General features: G+C 46.6%; 8 protein-coding genes across 8 annotated transcripts; 4 read left to right on the top strand and 4 right to left on the bottom strand.

Annotated features, from left to right (window-relative positions):
• Positions 1-743: 743 nt before the first annotated feature.
• On the bottom strand, positions 744-4,928 carry AOL_s00076g656 (uncharacterized protein; the record flags this gene model as incomplete). The annotated part of the gene is made up of 4 exons (XM_011123208.1): positions 744-1,913; positions 1,975-2,095; positions 2,152-4,769; positions 4,866-4,928. The coding sequence occupies 4 exons, from the start codon at positions 4,926-4,928 to the stop codon at positions 744-746; spliced, it is 3,972 nt and encodes a 1,323-aa protein (XP_011121510.1).
• A 4,219-nt stretch (positions 4,929-9,147) lies between these two features.
• AOL_s00076g655 (uncharacterized protein) lies at positions 9,148-10,116 on the bottom strand (the record flags this gene model as incomplete). The annotated part of the gene is made up of 3 exons (XM_011123207.1): positions 9,148-9,288; positions 9,377-9,576; positions 9,666-10,116. 3 exons carry the CDS (start codon positions 10,114-10,116, stop codon positions 9,148-9,150), a joined length of 792 nt encoding a protein of 263 aa, XP_011121509.1.
• A 2,958-nt stretch (positions 10,117-13,074) lies between these two features.
• On the bottom strand, positions 13,075-14,238 carry AOL_s00076g654 (uncharacterized protein; the record flags this gene model as incomplete). The annotated part of the gene is made up of 3 exons (XM_011123206.1): positions 13,075-13,880; positions 13,957-14,016; positions 14,085-14,238. The coding sequence occupies 3 exons, from the start codon at positions 14,236-14,238 to the stop codon at positions 13,075-13,077; spliced, it is 1,020 nt and encodes a 339-aa protein (XP_011121508.1).
• Positions 14,239-15,234: 996 nt separating this feature from the next.
• Positions 15,235-17,698, top strand: AOL_s00076g653 (uncharacterized protein; the record flags this gene model as incomplete). The annotated part of the gene is made up of 2 exons (XM_011123205.1): positions 15,235-16,849; positions 16,911-17,698. The coding sequence occupies 2 exons, from the start codon at positions 15,235-15,237 to the stop codon at positions 17,696-17,698; spliced, it is 2,403 nt and encodes an 800-aa protein (XP_011121507.1).
• A 1,084-nt stretch (positions 17,699-18,782) lies between these two features.
• Positions 18,783-19,659, top strand: AOL_s00076g652 (uncharacterized protein; the record flags this gene model as incomplete). The annotated part of the gene is made up of 3 exons (XM_011123204.1): positions 18,783-18,876; positions 18,945-19,038; positions 19,104-19,659. 3 exons carry the CDS (start codon positions 18,783-18,785, stop codon positions 19,657-19,659), a joined length of 744 nt encoding a protein of 247 aa, XP_011121506.1.
• A 7-nt stretch (positions 19,660-19,666) lies between these two features.
• AOL_s00076g651 (uncharacterized protein) lies at positions 19,667-22,331 on the top strand (the record flags this gene model as incomplete). Its single annotated transcript, XM_011123203.1, has 3 exons — positions 19,667-19,882; positions 19,947-20,803; positions 20,867-22,331. The coding sequence occupies 3 exons, from the start codon at positions 19,667-19,669 to the stop codon at positions 22,329-22,331; spliced, it is 2,538 nt and encodes an 845-aa protein (XP_011121505.1).
• A 384-nt stretch (positions 22,332-22,715) lies between these two features.
• Positions 22,716-23,368, bottom strand: AOL_s00076g650 (uncharacterized protein; the record flags this gene model as incomplete). Its single annotated transcript, XM_011123202.1, has 3 exons — positions 22,716-22,765; positions 22,837-23,061; positions 23,164-23,368. 3 exons carry the CDS (start codon positions 23,366-23,368, stop codon positions 22,716-22,718), a joined length of 480 nt encoding a protein of 159 aa, XP_011121504.1.
• Positions 23,369-23,645: 277 nt separating this feature from the next.
• On the top strand, positions 23,646-25,288 carry AOL_s00076g649 (uncharacterized protein; the record flags this gene model as incomplete). Its single annotated transcript, XM_011123201.1, has 3 exons — positions 23,646-23,693; positions 23,788-25,195; positions 25,260-25,288. The coding sequence occupies 3 exons, from the start codon at positions 23,646-23,648 to the stop codon at positions 25,286-25,288; spliced, it is 1,485 nt and encodes a 494-aa protein (XP_011121503.1).
• Between the last annotated feature and the right edge of the window lie 311 nt (positions 25,289-25,599).

Here is a 25,599-nt window from a genome sequence, read left to right as displayed (position 1 = left end):
AAAAAAAAAAAGGGATATTTCAATCACCATCCATCTACTTTTCTCATTTATTTGCCCCCCTCCTATCCTATATCCACCCCTAAACGAGTGGAAACTACACACCCAAACTACCCCCCCTTTAACGAGTGAATATAAACTAACTATAAACTAAAGGTATAAGAGAACATGCAAAGAATAGGGAACTATCATCGAGGAGTCGAAAAAAAAAGAAACTCACAAGAATAGTCCTAAAAAAAGAAGGGGTAAGTCATAAAAGTGGTGAACGAAAGACGAGAAAAGAACAGTACAGCCGTATATAGGATTACAAAGATACATCAAAAATATAAAAAAAAGCAACCAAACGAATGTGTATATCGAACTCCTCCCGATGATATTGAAATAGAGAAAAACGCAAAAAGTAAAAAAAAACAATTTCTATAAGTATTTTAGTAAGAATGGAAATAGGAAAGAAGAAGGGTGAGAAGAGGGGAAGGATGTGATGAAAAACCAAAAACGAAGATTAAAAATACAGCTTCCTTTTTGTGAATGAAAAAAAAGTAACCGGGTGCGAATCCGTGAGTGTGCGTGATGAAAAAGAAAGGAAACGAACGCCATTTATTCTTCTTTTGTGTGCGTATGTACGTTCTTTCTTTTTGTCCCCTCGCTAATTGTGTGCATTAAAAGACTGCCAAGACAAAGATAATAAACAGAGCTTCAGAATCAGAGTATCGTCATTAATAATATTTTAAAGTGGAGATTGGAAATCAGGGCTTCTCGTTACTGACACCGCCGGACGTATCGGGCGGTGTCCTTGTTCCCGTTGCGGGAGCTGGCTTCTCGGCCTGCGCGGCTGAAGGATCTAAAGTATCTTTTGATACCTGTGACGGCTCCCTCGAAACCGGGATTGGGAATCCTCTATCCCCGCCTTCCGCTGGCTTCTCAATCGGGCTCCAACCACCAACACTGCCAGCAACTATACTGGGGACCATTGCAGCAGCCGCGAATGCGGAATTACTCCTCGATCGCTTCCTCCTGTGGCTACTAGGACTAGGCGGTGGGATCTGGGAGTTGTCGTCAGGTGAACCTGGTGGCTGGTGGGAGCTGGATTTCGACAATGGTAGAAGACGGTGTTTGATTTCCTTAGTCTTGAACTTCAAAGTATTGAGACGACCACCACGGATCATCTTGATGAACTGGAGCTCATGGCGGATATCCTCGATACCCTGGTTCCATTCGAATCGATGCTCATCATCGGAGACGAAGAGGTCCGGTGTTTTTCTATCCCTGTACATAGCCTTTGGTAGAATCTTCTTGAATACTGGATCGGGAATCAACCGGATGACAACACCAATCAGGAGAGAGATAGCACCAAGGATCAGGGAAATAGCCCATTGTGGTCCATCCAAGCGAACAACACGAAGAGCAGCACCGCCAACGAAGATGATCATGACTTGACCACCAACCATAATGACGTTGATAAAAATGAAGAACCAATTTCGGTGAAGGCCCTCAAAGATGTTGAACTTATTGTCAAGGCGACGATTGTTGTACTGATTGAAAATCTGCATCCAAACGAAAGTGTTGAATACGAGGGAAGATAGTTCTTCTCGCTTGTGTGGCTGGGTTAAATCGTAGCCCAAGATGCTTCCACCGGCAAAGTGAAGTACGAAGGTAACAACAAGTTGGTAGATGGCTTGTCCGATAATCATTTTCCACATATTAACCGTAATGAGAGGGGCAGACTTTCTTTGCGGAGGGCGGTTGAGAATATCTGGTGGTGGTGGATCAGTAGCAAGGGCCAACGCGGCGAAGGTATCCATGATCAAGTTAACCCAAAGAAGTTGGACGGCTCGGAGGACTGGCTGTTCATCATCAGAAGCAACAGCGGTGACGAAGGCAAGCAAGACGGCGGTGATATTGACGGTCAATTGGAACTGTATTTCATGATTAGTAAGAATCGGAATAGATTTAGAACTCGGTTTCTCTCTCCCTCACCTGCAAGAACTTCTTGACGGCATCGTTGACAGCACGACCCCACATGAGAGCTTTGACAATGGAAGAGAAGTTATCGTCCATCAATATGATAGCCGAAGCTTCCTTTGCAACCTCCGTACCACTATGTTTGATGTTAGCCAAGTAAAATGCTAATGGATGATCGGATCGACTACTTACGCAATACCCATGGAAAAACCGATATCAGCCATCTTCAATGCAGGCCCATCGTTGGTTCCATCACCAGTAACAGCAACGGTTTCACCCATTTCTTTGAGGTTCCTGACGAGGGTTTGCTTGTCTTCAGGGCTGGAACGAGCAAGAACCTGGAGCCGTGGAATGAGTTCTCGCATTTGGCTCTTGTTAAGACGCCTGAAATCCGGTCCCTCCATAACAAGACCACCTTCGGTATAGATACCACATTCGGTAGCAATTGCTTTTGCAGTAATAACATTATCGCCTGTAACCATACGAACGAAGACACCTGCCTTTTGACACTGCCTAACAGCCTCAGGAACACCGGGTCGGAGGGGATCCTGAATACCAACAAGACACAAGAAGGTCATCTCTCTGAAGATATCCGAAAATACCGCCTGCCTAGGGTCGTCCTCTTCTAGACGGGCGCCACGAGGAGGCCATTCGGTGAAATCGCGGTAGACAAGGCCAATGGTACGGAGGGAACGTTTAGCAAAACCGACAATAGAATCTTCAATGGCTTCGATTTCGGATCCGCTGAGCTGGACTTCAGAGAGCGCTGCCGATGGATCGGCGACAATCTTCGAGGTTTGCTTGAGAAGAATTTCGGAGGCACCCTTGACATAGAGACGATACTTTCCTGATGGAAGCTTGACAACTACGGCCATGCACTTGCGAGCGGAGTCGAATGGAACTAGTTGGGCTACGCTGGCACTGCTTTTTTCATGAGCGAGCGGTCCCATGCCGAGGTGGTCGCGTGCAAAACTAAGGAGTGCAGTTTCTGTTTTGGAACCGATAAACGCTGGTTTACCATCCTCTTCACCTTCGAAAGCCGTGCAGTTAACAGCGATGGACTGAAGAAGTAAGGTTTTGACCTCGTCAGAGATCTTGCTGTTGATTTCATTCATTGGCATTTCGTTATGCTTCTTGCCAACTCCTTCGCTCTGGGCCCCAAAGTTGAAATGCTTGCCCAAGACACCAGCTACCACGGTCATTTTGTTTTGTGTTAGAGTACCGGTTTTGTCAGAACATACTGTTGTAGCATTGCCCATGGTTTCACAAGATCGTAGAACACGGACCAAGTTGTTGTCTCTCAACATGCGAGTAGTAGCGAACGCCAATGCAAGTGTGACAGCCAACGGTAGACCTTCCGGAACCGCAACGACAACAATTGTGATAGCAGTAATAAGGATTTGAATGAATCGCTGGGCTTTCTCGTCTGCACTCCCTTCGAAATTCTTGAGATTGGCCAAAAACTTGATAAGGAGGACAACAAAGAGAAGGAGAGCAGCGGCACCGCCAATCTTGGCAATTCCTTCGGCAAGACCGTTCAATTTGACCTGGAGTGGCGTAGCTTCAACATCTTCTCGGAGAGCCATCATGATTTTTCCGTGACTGGAGTTTACACCAACGCTTGTGACGAGATATGTACCGACACCTTCTAAAACCTTTCCGCCAGAAAGAATGAACGGGTCGAGTTTCCTGATATTCGCACCAGCCATCATCTGAACCATGCATTCGTCGGCAGGGGTCTTCTTGATTTGGTCAATTTCTCCTGTGGCGGAACTTTCATCGCATTTGACGTTGTGCCCAGAAACAAACACACCATCGGCTGGGATCATGTCACCGGGTTCGAGGTAAAGGATGTCTCCAACAAGGATGTCATATACAGATATCTGAACAGCTTTACCGGATCGCATAGCCTTGACAGTACGATCCTCTTTCTTTTTGTTGAGTTTGACGAATTGCCGTTCCTTTTGCCAGTCGTTTCCCGCGCCGACAACCACGACAATTAAGACAGCGACGATAATTGCAACACCTTCCACCCACTCGACGTGAGCCTCCTTTGATTCAGGATTATTAGGGTTTCGACGAGCGCGTTTTTGAGCCTGGATTGTTTGGTAGATACCGAGAGCGAGAGAGATAACAGCGGCGGCAGAAAGCAAGATGAGGACCTTGTCTTGAAGAGCAATCCACATGAGCAAGAAAATGCTCTTGGCCTTCTTTTCGGGCAGGGTATTTCGTTTATATATCCGTATTCTGTCGGCGAAAGCCTGTTCCGATAATTGAGCCTGAGGAACCTCATCATCTGGAGTAGGCGGTGCCTCTGGAGCAATAGCATCCTCCTGCGTCTTTCCTTTGTACGCATTCAACTTCATCCTAGCTTCATCGATCGAGACATTCCCATCCAAGAGAGTTTCATCCAAACTGAGACCAGAGGTGACATTCGTCCTTAAGCCGTATTCCAAACCCTTCAAGCCACCCAGAGCTTTCAATGCAGGCATGCTTTTCGGGTTGATAATTTTATTCAGTTCACCCGGTGTAAAGGCGAATCTGTTGTCCTCGACCGTGAAGTCCTCCTCGGTCCCGGGATCAGGTCGCAATGCTTCCTCGTCGGAAATTTCAGCCGCAGAGGCATGAGCAATCGTGGTTCCACCATTGGAAGAGGTGGGAGATTGGACGTTCTTCTCGTCTATCGAATTCCCTCTCGAATCGGCACCGGGAACTTCAAGGAAGGGCTTTCCGGATCGCGAGGTAGGTTTTATCGACTCGTCTGTAGGTCCAAGAGTGCTGCTCTGTGGAGATACGGGACTCCCTTGTTCCTAGATTCGATGTTAGTTGTTTGTGTATCTACATACATGCATATACATAGTACAATACATATCGACATTAAACAAGGGCAGGAGCAGCAAACTTACAGGAACCGTAATCCTAGGAACCTCGGGCCTCGGGGAGCCCAAGGGTTGGCTTGGGTCCGACATAGTTTTTTTTTTTGTATAGTTGATTATTATCGCTGTTTATTGATTAAATTATGTAATGGATGTTGATGGATTGAGAAAGTTAGGCACACTATAGCGAAAGACTTGTTTAGCATTCTCGAACCGGGGTTATCTTTCTGATTTGATGTGAACTAGAATGGACAGTATGAAGTGGTTGTGCAGAGGGTGGTGACGATGTATGATGAGGTGAGCCGTTAGACTGTGGCTGTGTAGACTGGATTGCCTGACACCGCTTCTACAGAATGCAGGTGGCAGATATCCGATCGATAAGTCGCGACAGCAAACACAAAAAGGACGACCAGGAAGATCGATGGACAAAAAAAAAAAAAAAGGGGAGCTAGTTTGTTGGTTGATTTTTATCAAAGAAGTACTGATCAAGTACCTTGTAATGGTTGTAATGGATAGGAGAATACCTAAGTAGTATAGTGGAGTGGAGTGGAGCAAGTGAAGGGGAGTGGAGTGGAGTGGAGGGGGAGGGAACAAAGGAAACAAAGATAGACACAGACGGATCGGAGAGGGCAGAAGAGGCTGTTTATTGTGGGATCAACAGCACATCCACCTCATCGAACAGAACAAAACAGAACAGAACAGAACGTAACGTGCTCTCGTTCATTCAATCACTCACTAACCTCGAATATTCATCAGCTGGTGTGGAAGCCCCGAATCGACGACACAAAAATTCCACCAGGTCAAGGCCTTTCTCTCGAAAAGACGCCCGACGTCTGCAGTGGTATTGGTAGTAGCCAATTGATTGTCGTGATGGTGGTGAGTACTTTCTGTGTGCGAATATATCGTGTAACTTCAACGTTCCTCCGCTCCTTCCGACTAAACTATCTATCTACTGTTAGGGAGATATCCGGGAAAGAACGACTTCGATGATTATCGTAGGCCTGGCCATCTACGGGGAAGTCGAAACCGGAAAGGGAATCCACGTGTATTCCTTCGTATAAACTCGTGGACGCAGTCTCACGGTACTGTCGAGATTGTGTATTACAGTTTGTAAGTGTTGATCGATCCCAGCAGTATACTAAAATAAAATAAAATAAATAAAGAAATACGAGAATCCGGACTGATGAAGTATTTTATTTCAAGAGAGAAAAATCTGAAATCTGGAAAAAAGAGAAGGAGAATGAGAGACTGGAAGAGAATAATACAGAATACTTTCGAGTCGGAAAGGGATTGAGTGCAGCGGTGCAGCAGTACAGTCTGGTACGGTACGGTACAGTACAGTACGCCGCCAGATTGGGCTAGGAATTTTACATTAATATCAGGTACCTGACAACTCGCTGCCATCACTTACACAGCCCCAAAGCCAAGTCCCTTAGCCTATCACAGAAATCTCCTCGACCTCATAATGATTGCACTCAATCCAACCAGGCATGCATACAGACAGCCTACATTTCGCGCATCGTGGGTCATCCCCAGAAAATCTTGTTTCCATTAGTCTCTGGGTTATGAACTGGCCTTCACCTTGCGGAGCTGAGAGGAACCAAGATGTCGACTTGGCAGACACGTCTTTCCACTCATCGACCACCACCTTCTCCTCCACCACTGTGAAAGGAGATAATGTGCCTCTTGGTCCTCGTTTTTTTGCTTGCTTGCTCGCTCGATTGATTGATTGATGTTTCTCCTGTCCAATTTTTTCGGCAATTCATACCTTCCGGCCTCCCTTCCTGCCTGCTTCTTCTCACGGGACAGCGAACAAGCACATCTGCCTGATTGTTTGTCACGACAGGAGCATGCGACATACCTCCATCACTTCACGCATGCATACAAAGTATAATTCAACATCCCTTCAATCGATTAACACTTTTGTGTCTATGAGCTGCCAAATCGTCATTAGCAGACCTTGTACAGAGTCTGAGTCTTGAGCCTGGCCAGCCTTAACGGTCATAGTCGCGCGTCCATGCCCTTCCGTCCCTTGTCATCCTCGAGAAACGGCATGCCGCTAGACAACCTTCTTTTCTTCCTTTTGTGTACCCATGCCCCACAGTTCAACTCTTAAGCTTTCGTCTCGAATCCTATCCTAGGCTCGTCACTATCACCATTCTCAAAAGTCTTGACTTGTTTTTCAATTGATCGAAGAGGAAATTACCAAAATGCGTGCCAAGGACCATTCTCACTCCTGATTCCTAAAGAGCCTGGTTGGGCCTCAATCTGTGAAATCTTCAAAACAAACCCCGAGCTTCGGAAATTATCTTTTGTTTTCCCATGCAAATCCCTCTCTTGTTGGTTGTCACGCGATTCCCGCAACCAACTCACACAAGAATCGAGGCGTTTTGATTCAAAGAATTGGCATTACACATTGGACTTCATGTCGAAAATTTCTTTCGTTCCCTGAGAGATGGGAAACGTTGTTTATCTTGGTTTTTTTATTGGGCCCACCTGCTTTCCTGGATTTTCATGAACTGCTGCAGAAGCGAGAATCCATCAATGCCAGGCACAAGGTTTCGTCGACTGCGACTTCCAAAGCTGGTATGCACCTCCATACCAAGCTTAGTTCCAAGAGTCTTCCGTCGGAGAAGCTTAACCAGGGTGGAAAGTCTGAAAAATTGCTTAATTCTCCAGTCCTGTGTAATCTTTTATCGCCAAACCTGGCGCGTATGCAAATTGTGAAGGAAAAGGCAAGTCTTTTAAATATTTTTCTTCCCAACTACCCAGCAAATACGGTTTCGAAATTTATTCTCGAAGTCCTGGTCGAATCTTCGTTTTCGTGCGCTTACCTGGTAGCAAGGCTTCGCGAAAGGCAGCACTCCACCAACTCACCAATCCTTTCATGTCTAAGCGCCCTTCAAAGAAGCTTAAATTTTTCTTTTTTCCCGACTGAAAATGCACTAAGGTTTTAGCTTCCTTTCGCTAATGCAATGCACGGCCCTCTTTGATCCTTAGACCTTCACGATTTTATCACAGACACGTTTCAATCATTGACATGCCCAACAGCGATTTCGTGAGACACGTCCAAGCTACGTACATCGTTGCGTCGCTACGTCGTTGAGAACAAAAATTCCGTCAAGCTTCGATGGGCTGGATGATGACGCATGGCACGATGGAGTTAACATATGATACTTGTGCCACGGACGAACACGGCCAAGCATACCGCCTCGCATTGATTGCATACTCAATTTAAACTCTTAGCCAATAAATACCCAGACGAATTGAATTTGTCGCCAGGGCCAGGCTTTTAATATCAGCCAGCCAACCCAGGGGCACCATGGTTCACGATTCTTGCAATGCAGATCGCTGTGGCTTCGATGTCATTCTACCCCATGATTATATATTAACTGCTATGTATGAGCGAGATACAAAATTGGTGTGTGGTTAAGGCGCATGGGTGCTGGTAACATGCACTAGCTTTGAACAATACAGGTTTCGTTGGGAGGTCCCAAAACCGGTTCTGAATCTTAAACATCTTAAACATCTTCAACACGGATTATTTACACATGTAATGCGATGTACCTGGACATGCAAACCCCGATCCTTATCTTGATTGACATTTCGAGCTTAACTATAATTCGAAGAACAAGAGATACCAGTCAAATACACGATCGCTTCCCACGGGACAGTTACACCGGACGGGACAAGTGCCCGCCCAACCCGCTTGTAGCCTGTACATTTGTAAAACATTCAACGAAACAGGCTGTTCCACCAAGCAAGAATAGCCGGTTAGGTTTGCATCTTCTCCTCTCCTTTTTCCTCCTTTTTCTTCTTCCCTCAGTCCTTCGTTCTCAAGCGTATACGCGGGAGATATGAAAGGATTAAACCGTTTGTTGTGAAGTCGTCATTGTGCATTTCCTTAACCTTGCCGAACATGCAGCATTTGTTTTCCGATGCATTGGAGCTTCCACGCAAGTTCGTTTGAGGCTCCGCCCCCAGACCAGACCAGACCCATGGTACCCATCCAGCCCAATACATCGTAAATCCAGTGCGACAAACCTGTGCTATTCGATTCCCAACGTCTTGTTATATATCGAAAATAAAATGGAAAATTCAATGCAATTATTTTTTTGGTGGTGGTGTTGTATGAATTTGTATATTCGATTCTCCAACTCTCTACCTAACCCCCATCCAACCAATCCCCTCATATGCAGGTCTTCCTCAACCGCCAGACCGCAGATATTGAAAAATTACATATTATAAGATTACAGCTGATTTTATATAGCCATCCACCCCTCTTTCCCTAAAAACCAACCTCTTCCTCTTTTTAGTCCAACTTGATGTTGCCATCGGCTCCGGTGATCAATTCAATCTCTCCGGGGATGATGGTTCCATTCTCAATAGCCGCGGCGTGACCACGAGCGAGCTGACCGTAGACAGGGTAGTACTGATCCAACCACGGCAAGATCTATTATTTTCCGTTAGTTTAATCCTTAACTGCAGAATAAATCTGCGAGATCTTTTAAAAGAATGATAGAGGAATAGAAAGAACATACTGTAGAAGCACCAGGGTTGAAGTTCCAGTTCTTCATCAAATCGCAGACGATGTAGAAGAGCGAGACGATGTTAACACCGGCGTTACGCATTTGATCGTTGCTGATGTCACGGATCAATGGAGTGGTGGTTCCGGAAGCCTCAACGTTAGCCCAGACGCTGTATCCTTCTTGACGGAGAGCAAGAGAAAGGAATGTCGTGCCTATATAAATCGGATATTAGTTTGATTAGTTCCCAAATTGAAAGAAAAATGGGGAAATAAACATATTGAATTAGAGCAGGGAAACATACAAACATCCGTGACGATACCACCAACAATGACCTGAGTACGGTTGGTAGCCTTGATAGCGGCCCTGAAGTCGGCATTATCCCAAGCGCTAACTTGTCCGTTCCTCTGAATTAATGGAGCATCGGGGTACATCTCCAAGATCTCCTTTGGCAATGGTCCATTTGGTCCCTGTTGAGCAGAGGTGGTCATAACAACTGGGATATCAAAGATCTTGCCGAGAGCAGCGTGGGCCATCATGTTGCGGTAGTAGAGAGTGTGATCGAAGTCACGAGCGAGCTGGAAAAGTCCAACTTGGAGATCGAGGATGAGGAGAACGGCCTTATCGATCTCAAGACGCTCCCATGGGACCTTGACGGCGTTCGCGAGAGGATCATGTGGCTTGGTTGGCTTTTCAGTCTTGGTAGCCGCGGTGATGGCAGCGAAGCCGAGGAAGAGGATAGAGAAGAACTTCATTTTTGGGAAGTTTTTGTATATAAGACGCTCAACCGGTCAGAACTGGGGAATTTAGACTAGGAGCTTATTAGGAGGGGATCGATAAGATCTAGATCTCTAAAGCTATGTGGCTTATGGGTAACCAGCGGATGGCTTGCGATCTGGAGGATTGATCTGAAGATGATGTAGAAAAAAAGAAGTCTCGATAGACTGTCCTCCTGGGTTCTTTATATATCTTTTCCATGGTCGATCGAATCTACTGTCGGTCCCGCTATCGGCAATTGCTCCGGCTCTCGAGTCGGTGGCATATCATCAAGTTCCACGAATTGACGTCAAAAATACAAGCATGCTTGATCAGTAATGCTCGCGCCAATCCCAATTCCCAATCCCTCGATACCTTCTTTGAATTGGTAGTCTATGGTTTAGTAGGATACTAGTAGCTAACCTTTCTTTTCGCAATTTCCAATCACAAAGACCCCTGCGGCGACATTTTGCTATCCCAAATACTACCTAGAGCTCCAGGAAGACGTGGTATATTCCGCCAGGCAGGCAGGACAGGACAGGGCAGTTCCCATTGCGACACTCTCGTAGCCGCCCCACATGTTCGACTCCAAGTCCATAAGAATCGGCTTACTCCTTGTTCCCTAGGTCTTTACGTAGTATTTCCTACTCTCTTTAGACTAATTGGTGCAAAATATCAAGTAAATCCAAAATACCAAGACCAGGGAAAAAAGAAGGACTTGTGATTGACTGGAGGTTAAAGTTTCAACCTGAGTGTTTAGTAAGTATAGTAACCCCAGGCTGTGAACACTGACTAAACCCGCTATGCACCTAGCTTGGTATGCATCCGTGAACCGATTATCGATATGAGCTCTAGCGCTCCGAAGATGGGCAGTTGAATAGGGAAAATAGGGAATTTCATGCTGGGGTGGTTCTATGTGTAAAAGCGTTAGCCGATTACTCAACATGCACCTGCAGGGCCAGCGCGCCAGGATTATTTCGTTCACCACAAGATTTAGCACTGCGTCGGACTTTTTACGAACGGCTTTTTTACGAACGGGGGGGAGGAAAGATTTAATCCGGGTTGAAAAATGAAACTGGAGATATGCGTAAGCGGCTCTATCGAGACAATAGAAGAGGGTATTATCATGCATAATATCTATCATTCTTAGATAACGTAATGCAGTGGATTTAGAATCAGATTACGAAGAGTGTTAATAAGCCGGTTGAACATGCGTTGCGTTGCATAATGGTGCGGTCACACAAGATTCGATTCGATTCGAATGGTCTGTCTCCTTAAGCTCTTCCTCCCGAACATGCCAAAATTAAAAATTAAAAATTAAAGTAAACTTGCATGGACTGCAGCTCTGTGGAGCCTCGAGAGGCTCATTAGCAGCTAGCATGTCAAGTAAATACTAAGTCTGTAGTAAGTACATAGTAAATGTGGAGAGTGTACCCCCAAAGTTTGAATTCTCCCCACTCTGACTTGAACCGAATCCTCAAGCGGGTAAAACGGGAATAGGCAACATGCAACGTTGGCAGCGCGGCGGGAGGAACTCGTATCGGTATGGGGAATTACTTACTTACTGCTAGCCACTACGATCACAGCCAAAGATATAAAACTTCATCCGGCTTTGAACCAAATATGCTCCACTCTCATGGCTCCACAGCTTGAAAGGAAGGGAGGCGGATTGCATTGTTTACTAACTATTAAGTTGTAAAACAAAAACGGCCGGGACCCCGCTGTGGAGGAATTCCCAGACACTTCTTTTTTTTGGCCCTGTCCTCGTATAATTCATTTAATTCATTTACTCATCTGTAACCTACAACGGCCGTTTTATCACTTCGAGAAATGATCTTCAAATGACTTTGAAGCCGTTGGTCCACGAGGGTATGCAGAATTCGTTGAAACGTTGGCCCGCTGGCTGCAGCATGCACTGGATGATTGACAATCAATTGATCAATTGACTGATAGACGCTGTCAAATATTGAGCTTCCGTGTGCCCGTGCCGGCCGGGTACAGTTTAGCTTTTTACTCAGTATGATTAGAAGAGTTAACTCAGCAGCACGCTATGATTTTGAATTTGCATTACAAAGAAACTCGTGCTGTACTGTACGTTTCTTGCAGGGTTCGATGTTGAGTAAGCAGAAAATTAAAATTCCAACGCTTGGAAAATTTGGCCGACTGTGTTGAAGCCAGATGAAGGTTCTGCCTTGCCTTAGCTTAGCTCGTTAGTTTAAATGTTATCTGGGACCAGACTTGATGCGGGATGGATTTACAGGGTCCATCCGGCTCTGCAGCAGTGAAAGAGCGGCTCTTGGGTGTGGGCGGGCGGGTCAAGATAGTATCTAGATCGAGATATCGATTGTAATAATGGTTCTCTAAGGATGGGTGCATTGGAATCCCGTTCTACCGAACCAGGTATTTGGTAGACTCGCAACTGCGCGCCTCACGCCACTATCACCTTAGAATAAATTCATAAGAAAGGTTGATTGAACAATTAAATATATTGGAATGGAATGCCCTTCGAAAATCTTTATTATTCTCTTCAATCCATTTGCAAATCAATAGTCTATCCCAGGTTCTCTAAAGAAAAAAAGAAAGAAAAGTTCAAAAAAATCTACCCCGAAAAAAAAGCCATTATAAAATCCGCACCCGAGCAATTGCGACACCGGAGCTCTCTAATTCTCTCGATAACGGGATCCCTTCCATATGCTATAAGCTAACCATAACCTGGAGAGTAGCGAAACATAGTCCAAAGTTACTAATCAAGTTCCTCAAATGGTAGAAAGAAAGAAAGATAAAGAACAAACCGGCCAATAGGCAGAACAAATAAGGGGGAAAAACAAAAAAGCAAATTTACATCCAGAAAACACTAGTGAACGCCCGACATGCGATAATATGAAAATGCAATATTCGGTGTACACCAATATGGAAAGGGAAAGGTGATGATGATAGGGCTGGTGCGGTAAAGATGCTTAGGCGCCTCTAACCGCCGCACGTGGGGAAGCCGACACTGAATCCTTGTTGGGGACTTCCCTCATAAGTACTCCGATGTTCTTTGGCTCAATCATCAAAACTGATGCCTCGACCAAAAGTCTACCGTCTGCGTCAGCGCCAGGGGCTGGGAGCGACTCGAGTCTACCGGAGACCCAAGCCTTTCGTCCTTCGACTTTAGTGGTTTCCGCCTTAATGATAACGAACTGGTTGGCTTTACAGGGGGCACGATAATTGACATCCAGGTTGGCGGTCATGGCGATTTTGTTCGGAAGCGCGGGAAAGCAACAGCGGGCTAAGGTCTCATCCATCAATGTAGCCAATAGCCCACCATGGACGACACCAGGATGGCCGCACAGCTGCTCACCAACGTGCAGGATAGCGTATAGTTTCTTTCCCTCGCCATCTGCGAAGACCAAAGGAGGGACGGCAATCCTATCCGGACCGGTTAAAACACCAGCAGTAAGGACATTTGGGCGAAGAAGAGTAGGGATATCGAGATGAGGTCTGGTCTCGATGAGAGATGGATCATCACGAAACTTCTGGACAATAGGATGGTTCTGGATGTAGGCCTCGATTTGGAGGGTCCTCTCGTCTGAGACACCTTCTTCTGGGTGCATGGCCATACGGACAACCTCAGTTGCAACAATCATATCGGGTTCGTAGATAACGAGAGCGATAACGGAGCCGAAAGTTACAATTAGGATTCCACCAAGAACACGGCCGATAAAATGGAAAGACCGTTTGAAGAAAGAGGGAGGCTCTTGTATCTGGATCTTAACCGGAGCTAAAGAGTAATCGTGAATCATTAGCACAAGTAAAACGTAAAGGATGATATGCGATAGGAAGGCTATGTAACTTACGATTGCCGTCGCCACTGTCGTAGGTATGGGTGCGATATTGCTGCTTCTGGGGGGAGGTAGCTATACAACAGGGGTCAGTATATAGGTATATACACATTTAAATCTGGGGTAACATATAGCACACATACCGAAAGTTCGTGGGTATGATTTCAGTGACGCCTGAGCATAGATCCTCTGGGAAAGATTCTGAGCCCGAGTAGAATTTCGAAGAGTAGAATAAGTTTGTTTAGGAGCAATTGAGGTTCCTGCACGAAGCAATGATCTAGAAAGTAACCCAGCCATGTTGAAGGACAGGTGCCCCTTAAATAGAGCAATCCAAAGCTATCAGAGCTCTCTCAACAAAGTCAAGAGAGAATGAATGATAAGGATCTAGCTTAAGCGCCTGTTTCGTATGCTGAAAGCAACCGGTCCTAAAGCTAGAATAGCACAAAAACAGCTGTACGGCCGGGCTTAAACACCGAACGCCGACAGTATTTTGGGGAACAAGTTAGCATTAACCTAGCGCCGCGTAACATAGCAAACCGCATGATGCACCAGGCAGAATGGGACGGAGGGGATTCGTAAGGCCAATATTGTTGGGACAGGATCATACGGCCCGGCCGGTGTGGAACAGCTAGCTGGCTAACCTTTCGGAAGGGACTGGTGGGGGAGTCCGAGAGAGTTAATCCTGTGATAGAGTGTGTGGTTTGTGGTGTTTTGGGGGGAGAAACAAAAAATAATTTGGCCGGCCTGCAACCTACATTCAGCGCCAGAGAGCCGAGGTACTTTCCCAAAGCAGACTGCTCCCGACAGCAACGCCGGCCAGATGTGTTGAGACGGCGGAAAGACTAGGATGACAACGACGTCAATCGGCCTGTTTTAGGAATGATTGCCGGATCCTGGTTGATCGGGCAAATGGATGGCCGGCCCAAGACTCGCTTCAATGTTTAGCCGATGTGTTATTATTCCATTATTCTGTGCTCTGTCGTTGTCCTCTGCAGCCCTGTATGCGACCGTCTTTGTATGCACGTACAGGAGGGTGGATGTGTGTTGTGTGTTGCCATGAGGTCGGTCATGGAGGCCATCAGCCAATCATATCGCGCGGCAACACGTTCACCACGCGTTGCTGTTGCGGTCGGACCCCTGACTTCAATTACGTGCCCCGATTGGGAAGGCTATTTACTTCTCTTCCACCTTGTACGACATCCAACGACTCTTCTGAGCTCCCTCTCAAGCTCTCTATAGATCCATCCTTTCACCACCCTGCAACACTCTGTAAATAACCTGTTCAAATAGACAATGCCTGGCAGAACAAGACAACCGCGAGCCGCCTCTCAGCGCTCCCGTTTAAACCAACTCCTTCGCGGCCAAACTCAGAAAGCTGTGAAAGGCCAAATCGAACGGGAAGACTCCGATGACGAACTTGGCGATGAAGACATCCCCTGGACATGGGTCTACCCTGATAATGGCCCTCTCAGTCCCGTATCATCTAATAAAGCGCCTGCTGGTAGCCCGAATGCCAAAAAGCGTCGGAGGGATGGTTCGCCTGTCAATCAATCCGAGTCTATAGATGCAAAGCCGATTGGTGCAAAGATTGGTACCTTCGAATGCCGGATTGGAGATGCTATTCTTTTAAAAGCGGAAGGACAAAAGGCTGCTTGGGTCGGCCTTGCAGTTGACTTTGACACCATTGAGGACGAAATGCGGGCTCGTATAATGTGGTTTAGCAATCACTCCGAGATTCGAAACCGCACCAAGAAAAGGACAGATCATCTTCCGAACGAGCTCTATATTACCCCGACTTTCGACTGGAATCCCGTGGAATCCATCAATGGTAAAGCTGAAGTTCTCTCGGAGAAGGCATTCAAAGCAGAGTTTCCAAATGGGGTTCCGGCAAAGTCGCCGAAAAAAGGCAAAGTTTTCCTCTGCAGGAGGGCGTGTGACGTCCGTCCTGCTCGCTATTCTGAAGAATTCGACTGGGATGATCTATACTATGGTGAAACCACAGATTTGGAAAAGCTAAAGGATTGGGTTAAGGAAAACACATCTGCAAGATCTTCTAGAAAGTCAAAGGATACAGACTTCGAAATGCATGTTGACAGTTCTGAAGGGGAGGAGGATGGTGATTTTGACGAAGGGGCGTCTGGCGAAGATGAACTAAAAGCACCGAGGACCCCTCGAAAGAATAAGAAGCGCAGAAGATCTGTGACGACTCCGCGAGCAAAGCCCACGATTTCTAAAAAGCTCGTAACTCCGTCACATAGAAAGATCACGGCAAAGAAAGCCTTGACTTTCACGCCATTATCTCTAAGGACCATTTCGCCAGCCACACATCTTGCGAGTCCATACCAGATCGCACGAAACCGCCTCCACGTTTCCTCAGTTCCAGATTCTTTGCCGTGCCGTGAAACCGAGTTCGGCACAGTTTATGCCCATTTACATGATGCCATTACTACTGGTTCTGGCAGTTGTATCTATATCTCTGGTACGCCAGGGACGGGCAAGACTGCGACAGTTCGTGAAGTTATTGCCCAACTACAGGTCCAAGTGGAAGAAGAAGAAATCGAGGATTTTATCTTTCTTGAAATTAATGGGATGAAGATCACAGACCCACACCAAAGCTACTCTTTACTTTGGGAAGCGATTCAAGGTGACTCGGAAGGCCCAGCGAGAGTTGCACCGAATCACGCCTTGAATTTGCTCGAGAGAGAGTTTAGCACACCAAGTCCTAGAAGGGTTCCTATCGTCGTCTTGATGGATGAGTTGGACCAATTGGTGACAAAGAATCAGAGTGTGATGTACAACTTCTTCAACTGGCCCAGCATGACGCATAGTAGGTTAATTGTGCTTGCCGTGGCGAATACTATGGATCTGCCGGAGAGGACCCTAAGTAACAAAATCTCGAGTAGACTTGGTGAGTTTTGAATGTTTTGAATATCTTCACTCGTCTCTAGGCGCCGCTTATACGTATTTAGGCCTTACTCGAATTACGTTCCCTGGGTATACGCATGAACAACTAAAGAAAATTATCGAGTCTCGTCTTGAGGGCGTCCCTGGCAATATTGTCCAGCCCGATGCCATCCAGTTCGCTGCCCGTAAAGTAGCGGCTGTTAGTGGTGATGCTAGGAGAGCTTTAGATATCTGTCGACGGGCGGTGGAACTTGTTGAGCAGACTAATTCCGATGTAGTACCACCAACACCGTCGAAGTCTGGTAGAGGAAAGGTTGCTGGAGCTGTGGTTCCTGGGCCGGCAAAGGTTACCATTCAGACGGTAATTAAAGCTATCAACGAGGCGACTCACTCTCCGCTACAGATGTACCTGAAGAGCCTGCCGCTCAGCGCCAAAGTATTGCTTGCCGCAATTCTCGGACGGATGAGACGATCTGGAGTGAACGAGAACATCATGGCGGATGTGATTGAGGATGCCGAAACGCTAGTCAGAATGACCGCTAGTGCGAATGTTACTGAAGCTTTGCTGGCTAGAGATGGTGTTAATGTAGGGGATAAGAAGGAAGATAACATGTTCTTGACACCCAGAAAGGGCGGAAGGGCGCAGACGTATCGACCCGGTGATGAAGACCTTCCGAGAGTAAAGGGTTTAGTGTCTGCCGCAATGGGTTTAGCAGAAGGGGGTATTCTGGGGCTGGAAATGGGGAGGAGAGGGGAGAGGGCTGGGAGAGTGAGGTTGAATATTGGCGAGGAGGAAGTAAAGGCTGCATTGAAGGATGATCCTGATGTTGGGGGTATGGGATTTAACGGTTAGAATTAGAAATATACGCCACGAAGTGGTATTTACGAAGGAGTATGGTAGAATTTACAAGATTATCTGTATATAGTTGCTTTTATTAGAAGCCTTATGAGGTTTCCAGATTCCACCTAACTATAGCATCTAATAAGATACTTAGCTAGTGTTTAACTTTTATGAATTAAGTACTAGTATTGATCTTATTCTCAAACAGACTTCCAGGGGAAGTACTATATTAATATCAAGTCTAGATGGACTTTATTAGGTATTTACATATGCGTATACATGGGGCCGAAGTAACCGGCGACTTGAAAATATACAGGCCTAGCAGACTAGCCCCTCACTAGATCTCCAAGCCTTCGTCTAAACTTATATCCTTACAGACAGCTAGGCACTATGTACTTCTTCAGATCTGCATAAAAGTGAAGGCATCGTTGCCTCGCGTCGTCTCGTAGCCTGGTACGTGAATAAAACATCTAATAGGCACCTGACCTAGGCATGCCAGAGCGTATTTACTGGCAGACCAGTAATTTGCAAGGGTAGAAATGTTTCCTGCTAAGTAAATCTAGAACCAGCCAGCGTCAGGCTGCCAAGTCGATGCATTTTGGATAGGAGCCATGGTATATAATTGAGGGGATACGTGGTCCGTGGTCTTCGTGTCACGTATAGAAATGATGCCTGAAATCAGTTGAAATCTCGTGTTGACTATACTAAAATGCAACGATGCTAGCAAATCCAACAGCAACAGCACACAACCAACCCAAACCAACCCAAACCAACTAACCACCTTCGCCTTCCCCAGCGCTGCTTTGAATTAGCATTGCATTGCATTGTTCATATTATCATCCTTCTCGGGCTCACCACCCAGACACTTCTCAACCATCTCAAATTCATCCTGGGTTCATCATTCATCATATTCGGCTTCATTCCCAGTTCCCTTGTCCTCATCTCAGTTGCTTCCTCTTCTTATCACATTAGATACAAGCATTCACATAAGTTCGAGCTGCTGTGAATCTGTCACCGTTGATATCAATATCTCGACTCTAATCACCATCACCAACAAGCTGATTGAAAGAAGGCCACCAACAGGTACTCCGTCATGATGCAGCGTAGTTGGTACAAGAATATAGTACCTCCGCCAGGCTCGGAGGCCGGAACTTCCATGACGGATGCCAGTTCTCTTCCCCAAGACCCTGGTACATTCCATTTCGCTAAATTATCACCTTTTTTTACTTATTTGCTAACCGCTCTTGTGAACCTGCAGAGTTCGCAAACGCAAATATTTGGAACGAGGACAATGTTCCTACTGAAGCTGAACTTCAAGCACAAGGCGAACGAAAGGCTGAAGAGGTTGACAAGTAAGTGAGATTCAGGTGCTTTTTATGACAACTCTAGCTATTTCTAACCTTATTTCGCCGTCAAGATGGATTCAAGACCTCTATCAAGAGAATTCGGATGTCCATAAAGCTGTTGAAGAGGGTATTCGTACCACAGATATCACTCGTCAGTTTTACGAGGAAGCACCACTTATCACCGCTCCACCAACTCCGGAGCCTTCATCCGATCAGGAGCAGGCACAGGCTTCCAGTAGCCGAATCCTGACGTTTGGAGAGATAAGAAAAGACCGACAAAATGTCCAAGGCGAGGCAGCCCGCTTTCCTGCTCCAGGAAGAGTTGCTCCAGAGATCTCTACCCGTAAGAAGGGGAAGAATCGTAAGGCTCAACCCCAGGTTCAAGAAGTACGGATCAAGCCTGCACAGGCTCTAGCACCACAGATCCAACCAAATCGAGTCGAGTCCCAGCCGTCATTTGAACAAAATGCGGAACAGCCTGCGCCAGTACAACCTCGCAAGTTTGAGGGCCCAACCCATGATGTGCGAAAGATGAACTATGGTGACAATTGTGCCCGAGAAAACCCTACTGGGCCTACTGGCAAGTTTTACCTCCCTGTGAAAATATTTCGAAGAGTATTAACATAATTTCTCTATGCTACTCACAGACTACTATCTTTTCCCGGTCAGAGCAGCAGAAAAACCACCGCAGAGCAAAAGAGACAGATACGCCCCCCCAGACATGGAAACAAGAATCATTGGTGCCGAGCGCCACCACATTCTTGCCATCGCCGATGTCACGGGCACTCATATCAAGTTTCCTCAAGATGATCCTCAAGACTTCAACCATGAGACGGGGGCTCTCTCCAACGTACGTTGAATCACCAACCATCTAGACTATGACCCGGCCGCTAATAATTTCTCATTGTAAATAGAGGGTCAGAATTTGGGGAGCACATAGCGACGTTGAGAAGGCGAAGGTTTATCTCATGTATTTGAACAAGCATGCAGACAAAGATGTCCAATCAGCCACGAAAAAGGCCTTGGGTTGGGCTAAGGTCAAAGCTCTCCCAGGTCAACGTCATCGCGACGCTGCCACAAAGCAGGAGAAGGAGCAACAAGAAAAAAATCGATACAAACTCCCTTCCAAGGATGACGAGAATTTTCCTTTCACCGGTGCATTCGCCTGGCCACAGACGGAAGTCAACCCTGCGGATGTCTTGGGGATGAACTACGAATCGTTGGATCCTGTCCGACATGACAACGGGGTTTATATTGTCTACTCATATAAGAGACATTGTTTCCGCGTCCTTGGGTATAGCCAAGAATCAATCGACAGGGCTTTGGACCGCATCTACGTCGTCTTTTGTGAAATTGCTGCCCGGAACCGCCCCCAAATCAACTACACCTTGATCCAACCACCTCGGGTTTATTGCCCTCAGGTTTCCATGGACCCGGAACATGGCCTTGGTCGCATTATTGATGCATACAAGCCTTCATACGATTCAGCTGGAGTTGAGGCACGTCTCGCAGATGATGGGACTTTGGATCATGCGCCGAACTGGGAAGCCAAAAGGCAGACACTTTCTCTAGCCAATGATTCCTACATCAGAGCCGCCTTGGATAACTGCTTAAAGGATTTGAACTACTTACGAATGTATGCGAAACTTCGCATCTATTTCGGAAGCTTGATTCTTTTCGGGTACAGACGTCCTAAGTATACATTGCATGCTGCAGAGGAATTCAGGGAGATGATGAAGGCGAAATTGGCAAAGAACGAGCTTGTCAGACAGTAAGGATATTTTAATGGTAATTTCTAAGAAAGCATATATGCTGACTGATTTATTGCGACTAGTATCGGAAGCGCTGAAGCCGGCCATAGATTGCGAGACTATTGTGATTCTTTTTGCTACCCATTGTCCAACTCTGCATCGAGTACTGCTGTTCTCAGTCCTGCGAATTCAAGGGATGCAGAGGGAGTTATGGAGCCTGATTATTCGACATCAATGTACCTGCTTGTTAATCGCAGGCCGGATCCAGTTTTCGAGCTAAAATTAGAAGTCGATTTTCGCAAATCTCCAACAGGCGCATACACGGTTGCTGCTCGTCGATGGCTTCGCATTCCCAGAACTGAAACTAATGGTTCAAATTCTGTTACCAAGAAGCGGATGCCATTGGACCTAAAGGTTGTCAACCTTGATATGGGGGTCGCTTATCAGTTCGATCTCACCTTGGGGCAACCATTCATTGATTTTGACAAGATGCCTATTTTGAACGAGTTCGTTCTTCATCTAGAGCTTGTTAACTCTAGAGATGGAGGGAATAAACGTGTTTCATACATACAACTTCCAGGTATCAAGGTCACTAATATCATCACCAAGACGAGATATCCATATTATTTCGTCGGATCACATTATATATTTGAAATAACTCAATATGAGCACATCAGAGCAAACGAGGAAGGTAATCGCAACCCGGCCGCCAACTTGCCCTCTGGTGGCTTCCCGGCGGACTACTCTCACCATTCAACCACCGATACCCTTTGGGGCGCGAGTGTTTATAACAAGGAATGGGATGCGGCTTTCGCAAAACAGGTCGACTTGCCAATCGGGTATGCTGGGGATTGGCAACCTAGCGTTGAGTCATTCTTGGGTGATACTGGAAAGAAGATCTTCGATCATGGGATGGAGGGCAAAGGAGGTGATTCGGATGAAACGAAAACTGTAGATGGGTTCTCAGAGTTACTGCAAAAGATTGAATTTGGTGTTAAGGCTTTCTACGAGGTCAAGAAGATGGTGTTTGGAGACCAGACAAGAAAGTTTATCAAGTTTGATGCTCGAGGTGAGAGAGCGACCCCACCACCAATTCAACGACCAACTCAGCACCCGCAACCAGAGATGGTAGTCCATGGGATTGACAGGCAACAATCTGGGTTTGAGAGCCAGCCTCTTACTGGCCTATCTGAAAGCGCGGGCGATAAAGAGTACGAATTCGATGAGCCAGCTGAGGATATATACAAAGGCATGACAGCAGGACAACGTTTGGCAATGAAGTTGGGCCGTACCAAACCAAATCCTGTAACCGCCGCCAAATCCGCAGCTTACTCTATCTACGGGGACTCAGAGTACTCTCAAGCGGTTAAAGAAAGGGAAGGGCTGTTCAATGGTTCGGACTTAATCTATGAAGAGGAGGATGATGATTCACTGTATACGCCACCGCCGAGCAGAAGTCTAGGAGGTCGATCTCGAGGGATATTGAGTTCGGAATATGGGGATTCAGAGTTTTCTGCCGAAGCCAAAGAGAGGGAAGGATTGCATTGAAATTATTGTCGGCTCTGTCCCGTTTTGCTCCTAGCATTGAGTGTTTCCACTCTTGACTCCGTGGTAAGATATGTGGAGACTTGCCGGCGGGACTGATGAAGGTCCCGTCGCAGGAGATAATATCACTGTTAATATGCGTATTTGTATTTCCTCTTAGCACGGCGTGTACTCAGCAAAGCTAAGATCTGTTTGTACTCCTGTTATTCCCCCATTTTTTTCTTCACTTCTGTTTTTTCATTCATTACTGGGAGGCGCCTCGCCACCGCCATTAGCAGAATCCACGAGAATTCAAGGATACTTCTACAATAATTTTCTATATACACTATAGGGCAATTCGATATGCCCATAAAACTGTCGTCTTCTCCTAGACTGAGATGGAATTGATTATGAAGTCGAGGTAGCGGCATTTGCCTGTAGAACCTTCTGTCGTAATACTGTCGTTGGAACCCTGTTAGCACATGCATACAACTCACCCCCAATGGTATCCGGTTAGATGACAGCTTACCATCCTCAACGACTTTGACATTCTGTGTCTTCTGAGTTATAATCTTTTCCAGATCGTCCAGGTTATTTCCAACCGTTTTGATCTTGTCGTTGTAGAAAGCTATCGCCTTCTCTGTTGTTTTTTCGACGTAGTAGCCAGTTCCAACATCTACCAGGACGTTGCCCGGGTCCTCCAACGTCCCGGGGACATATAGGGACTGTGTGAGAGGTATCAGGATTGTTTTACCTATATCACAGACATGCCCGTTAGTATTTGTCTTCATCTTCTTGATTTCCCACGTCGTCCCGCGTTATGGAAATAGAAGACCATGAAGATATTGATGAATACCTTCGACCCCCGGATTAACCCCGTTCTGTATGGCCTTCACGCATTCCTTGAACTTCGCCTGGGCCGCCCGTAGTTTTTGGAAAGAGGCAGTGAGGTGTTCGAGTTCTTCATCTAGCTGCTTCTTGACGGCGGAGAGGTTTTGGATGGAGAGAGTGGAGAGGTCGAGAGTTTGCTGTTTGGGAGAAGAGGCAGGCGCTTTAGACATCGTTGCTGAAGCTACTATCGGAGTAGTCTATGATGGTGCTGAGGTCGAAGATGTTGACGACGTCGAAATTGAAGTTGAAGTTGAAGTTGAAGTTGAAGTTCAGGAACGAGACCGGTCTGTTGGAACGTGGTGGGGTGGTTTTGTGGAGTGAAAGTTGTGTTGCCTTCAATCCTCAACTGGGCTTTCGCTTCGAATCCAACCTTCAACTTTCGACCTTCAACCATCACCACCATCCAAAAAACCCCTGCTTCGACACCTTCAATCTCGTTCCATCATCATGGCGGACGTTCAATCCATATCGCCGCAAGATACTGCTCTAGCAAACGTAAGTCTCCCCAAACCGTCCTTTCGTTTGTAACTTTCAAGGCCTCCCAAAAGGGAGAGAGCAAGGCGAATCCACTAATATGGCGCGCGCGTAGTCACACATCCGCGAGTCTGCAAAGCGCACACGACAAATCTTCACCGCAGACTTCGGTCTCCCCTTCTCCCTTGCCGACACACCCTTGGAAGACGACGCCAGTCACAAATCCCTCGTCACCTCTAAAATCCGCTCCGAGTACGACGATGTTAGAGAATTACCTCCTGCCCTCGCCGCAAAACAGGCTGCAGCTGCTTCTGCCCGTAAAGGTGCCAAGAAACAGAAATTACAACCGAAGGTTACAGACGACGATGGGAAGGCGGCTGTAGCACCCACAAAGTTGATTGAAGGAATCCCGGCCAAGGTTTCTGATGTACCTACAGGGGCATCGCAGGCGCTTACGCTGCGAAGACCTGGCGTAGGCGGTGCTGGGCCCAGTGGTGCAAAGGGGACAGCGCAGAGGAACCTGCCGTCGGAAACGGGAATGATCAGACGAGACGCTGCGGAGCAGGTCAAACCTGTTTGGCACGCACCGTGGAAGTTGATGAGGGTCATATCTGGCCACTTGGGATGGGTGCGGTCGATAGAAGTCGAACCGAACAACCAGTGGTTCTGCACAGGTGCTGGGGACCGGACGATCAAGATCTGGGATCTTGCAAGCGGCTCGTTACGACTTACACTTACCGGACACATCTCAACAGTAAGAGGGCTAGCGGTATCCCCGAGACATCCATATTTATTCTCCTGTGCAGAGGATAAAATGGTTAAGTGCTGGGATCTGGAGCAAAATAAGGTCATACGGCACTACCACGGTCATCTCTCGGGCGTCTACGCGCTGGCATTGCATCCTAATTTAGATGTCTTGGTGACGACGGGGCGGGATGCCGTTGCTAGGGTATGGGATATGAGGACGCGTGCATCAGTGATGGTGCTTACGGGGCACAAGGGCACTGTTGGGGCGGTCAGGACGCAGGAAGCGGATCCTCAGGTCATTACTGGGTCTATGGATTCTACTATTCGTCTGTGGGATCTAGCAGCAGCGAAGACCATGGCGGTGCTTACGCATCACAAGAAGGCGGTGCGGACGTTGGCTATCCATCCTAAAGAGTTTACGTTCGCAAGTGGTAGTGCGGATAATATCAAACAATGGAAGTGTCCTGAGGGTGCCTTCATGCAAAACTTTGAGGGGAACAAGGGAATCGTGAATACGTTGAGTGTGAACGAAGATGACGTTATGTTTGCTGGAAGTGACAACGGCGAGATTGGGTTTTATGACTGGAAGAGTGGGTATAAGTTTCAAGGATTGGAGACGATTGCACAGCCTGGTTCTTTGGAGGCGGAACAGGGCGTTTTTACGAGTACGTTTGATAAAACTGGGTTAAGGTTGATCACTGGCGAGGCGGATAAGACGATCAAGATCTGGAAGCAGGACGAGGATGCGACGGAAGAGACACATCCTCTTGATTGGAGTAAGCTTCCTAAATCCCCTTTGTTTTTTAGCATAAACGAACGAACGCTAACATTGACTCTTAGAACCATCGCTGTTGAGAAGACGGTATTAGTTTATTGTTAGACACTTATAATAGCTTAGATCTCGGCAGCATTTCGATATATCAGATTAAGGTATCTGGGCTCAGGCGTTTGTTATATATAAAGGACATGAAATCTGTACGATATATGAGAGGAGAATGAATCAAAAAGTAATATTAAGTTAAGATTACCCTTTTGTAAGAAGGAAAGGAAATATTTTTTGATATACATGGTATCCGAAAGAAAGATCGCTCCCAAACATATTATTTTCTCATCAAGTTGAGTGGTGTTTTCCATGCGCCCCGCTATGTTGAATATATGACTTTTCATAGTTCTTGTTGAT

The sequence above is a fragment of the Orbilia oligospora genome (genome assembly GCF_000225545.1).
Source record: "Orbilia oligospora ATCC 24927 unplaced genomic scaffold scaffold00076, whole genome shotgun sequence".
Taxonomy (NCBI): domain Eukaryota; kingdom Fungi; phylum Ascomycota; class Orbiliomycetes; order Orbiliales; family Orbiliaceae; genus Orbilia; species Orbilia oligospora.
The sequence above is the reverse complement of the archived record's forward strand: the minus strand, read 5'-3'. Positions and strand labels throughout refer to the sequence as shown.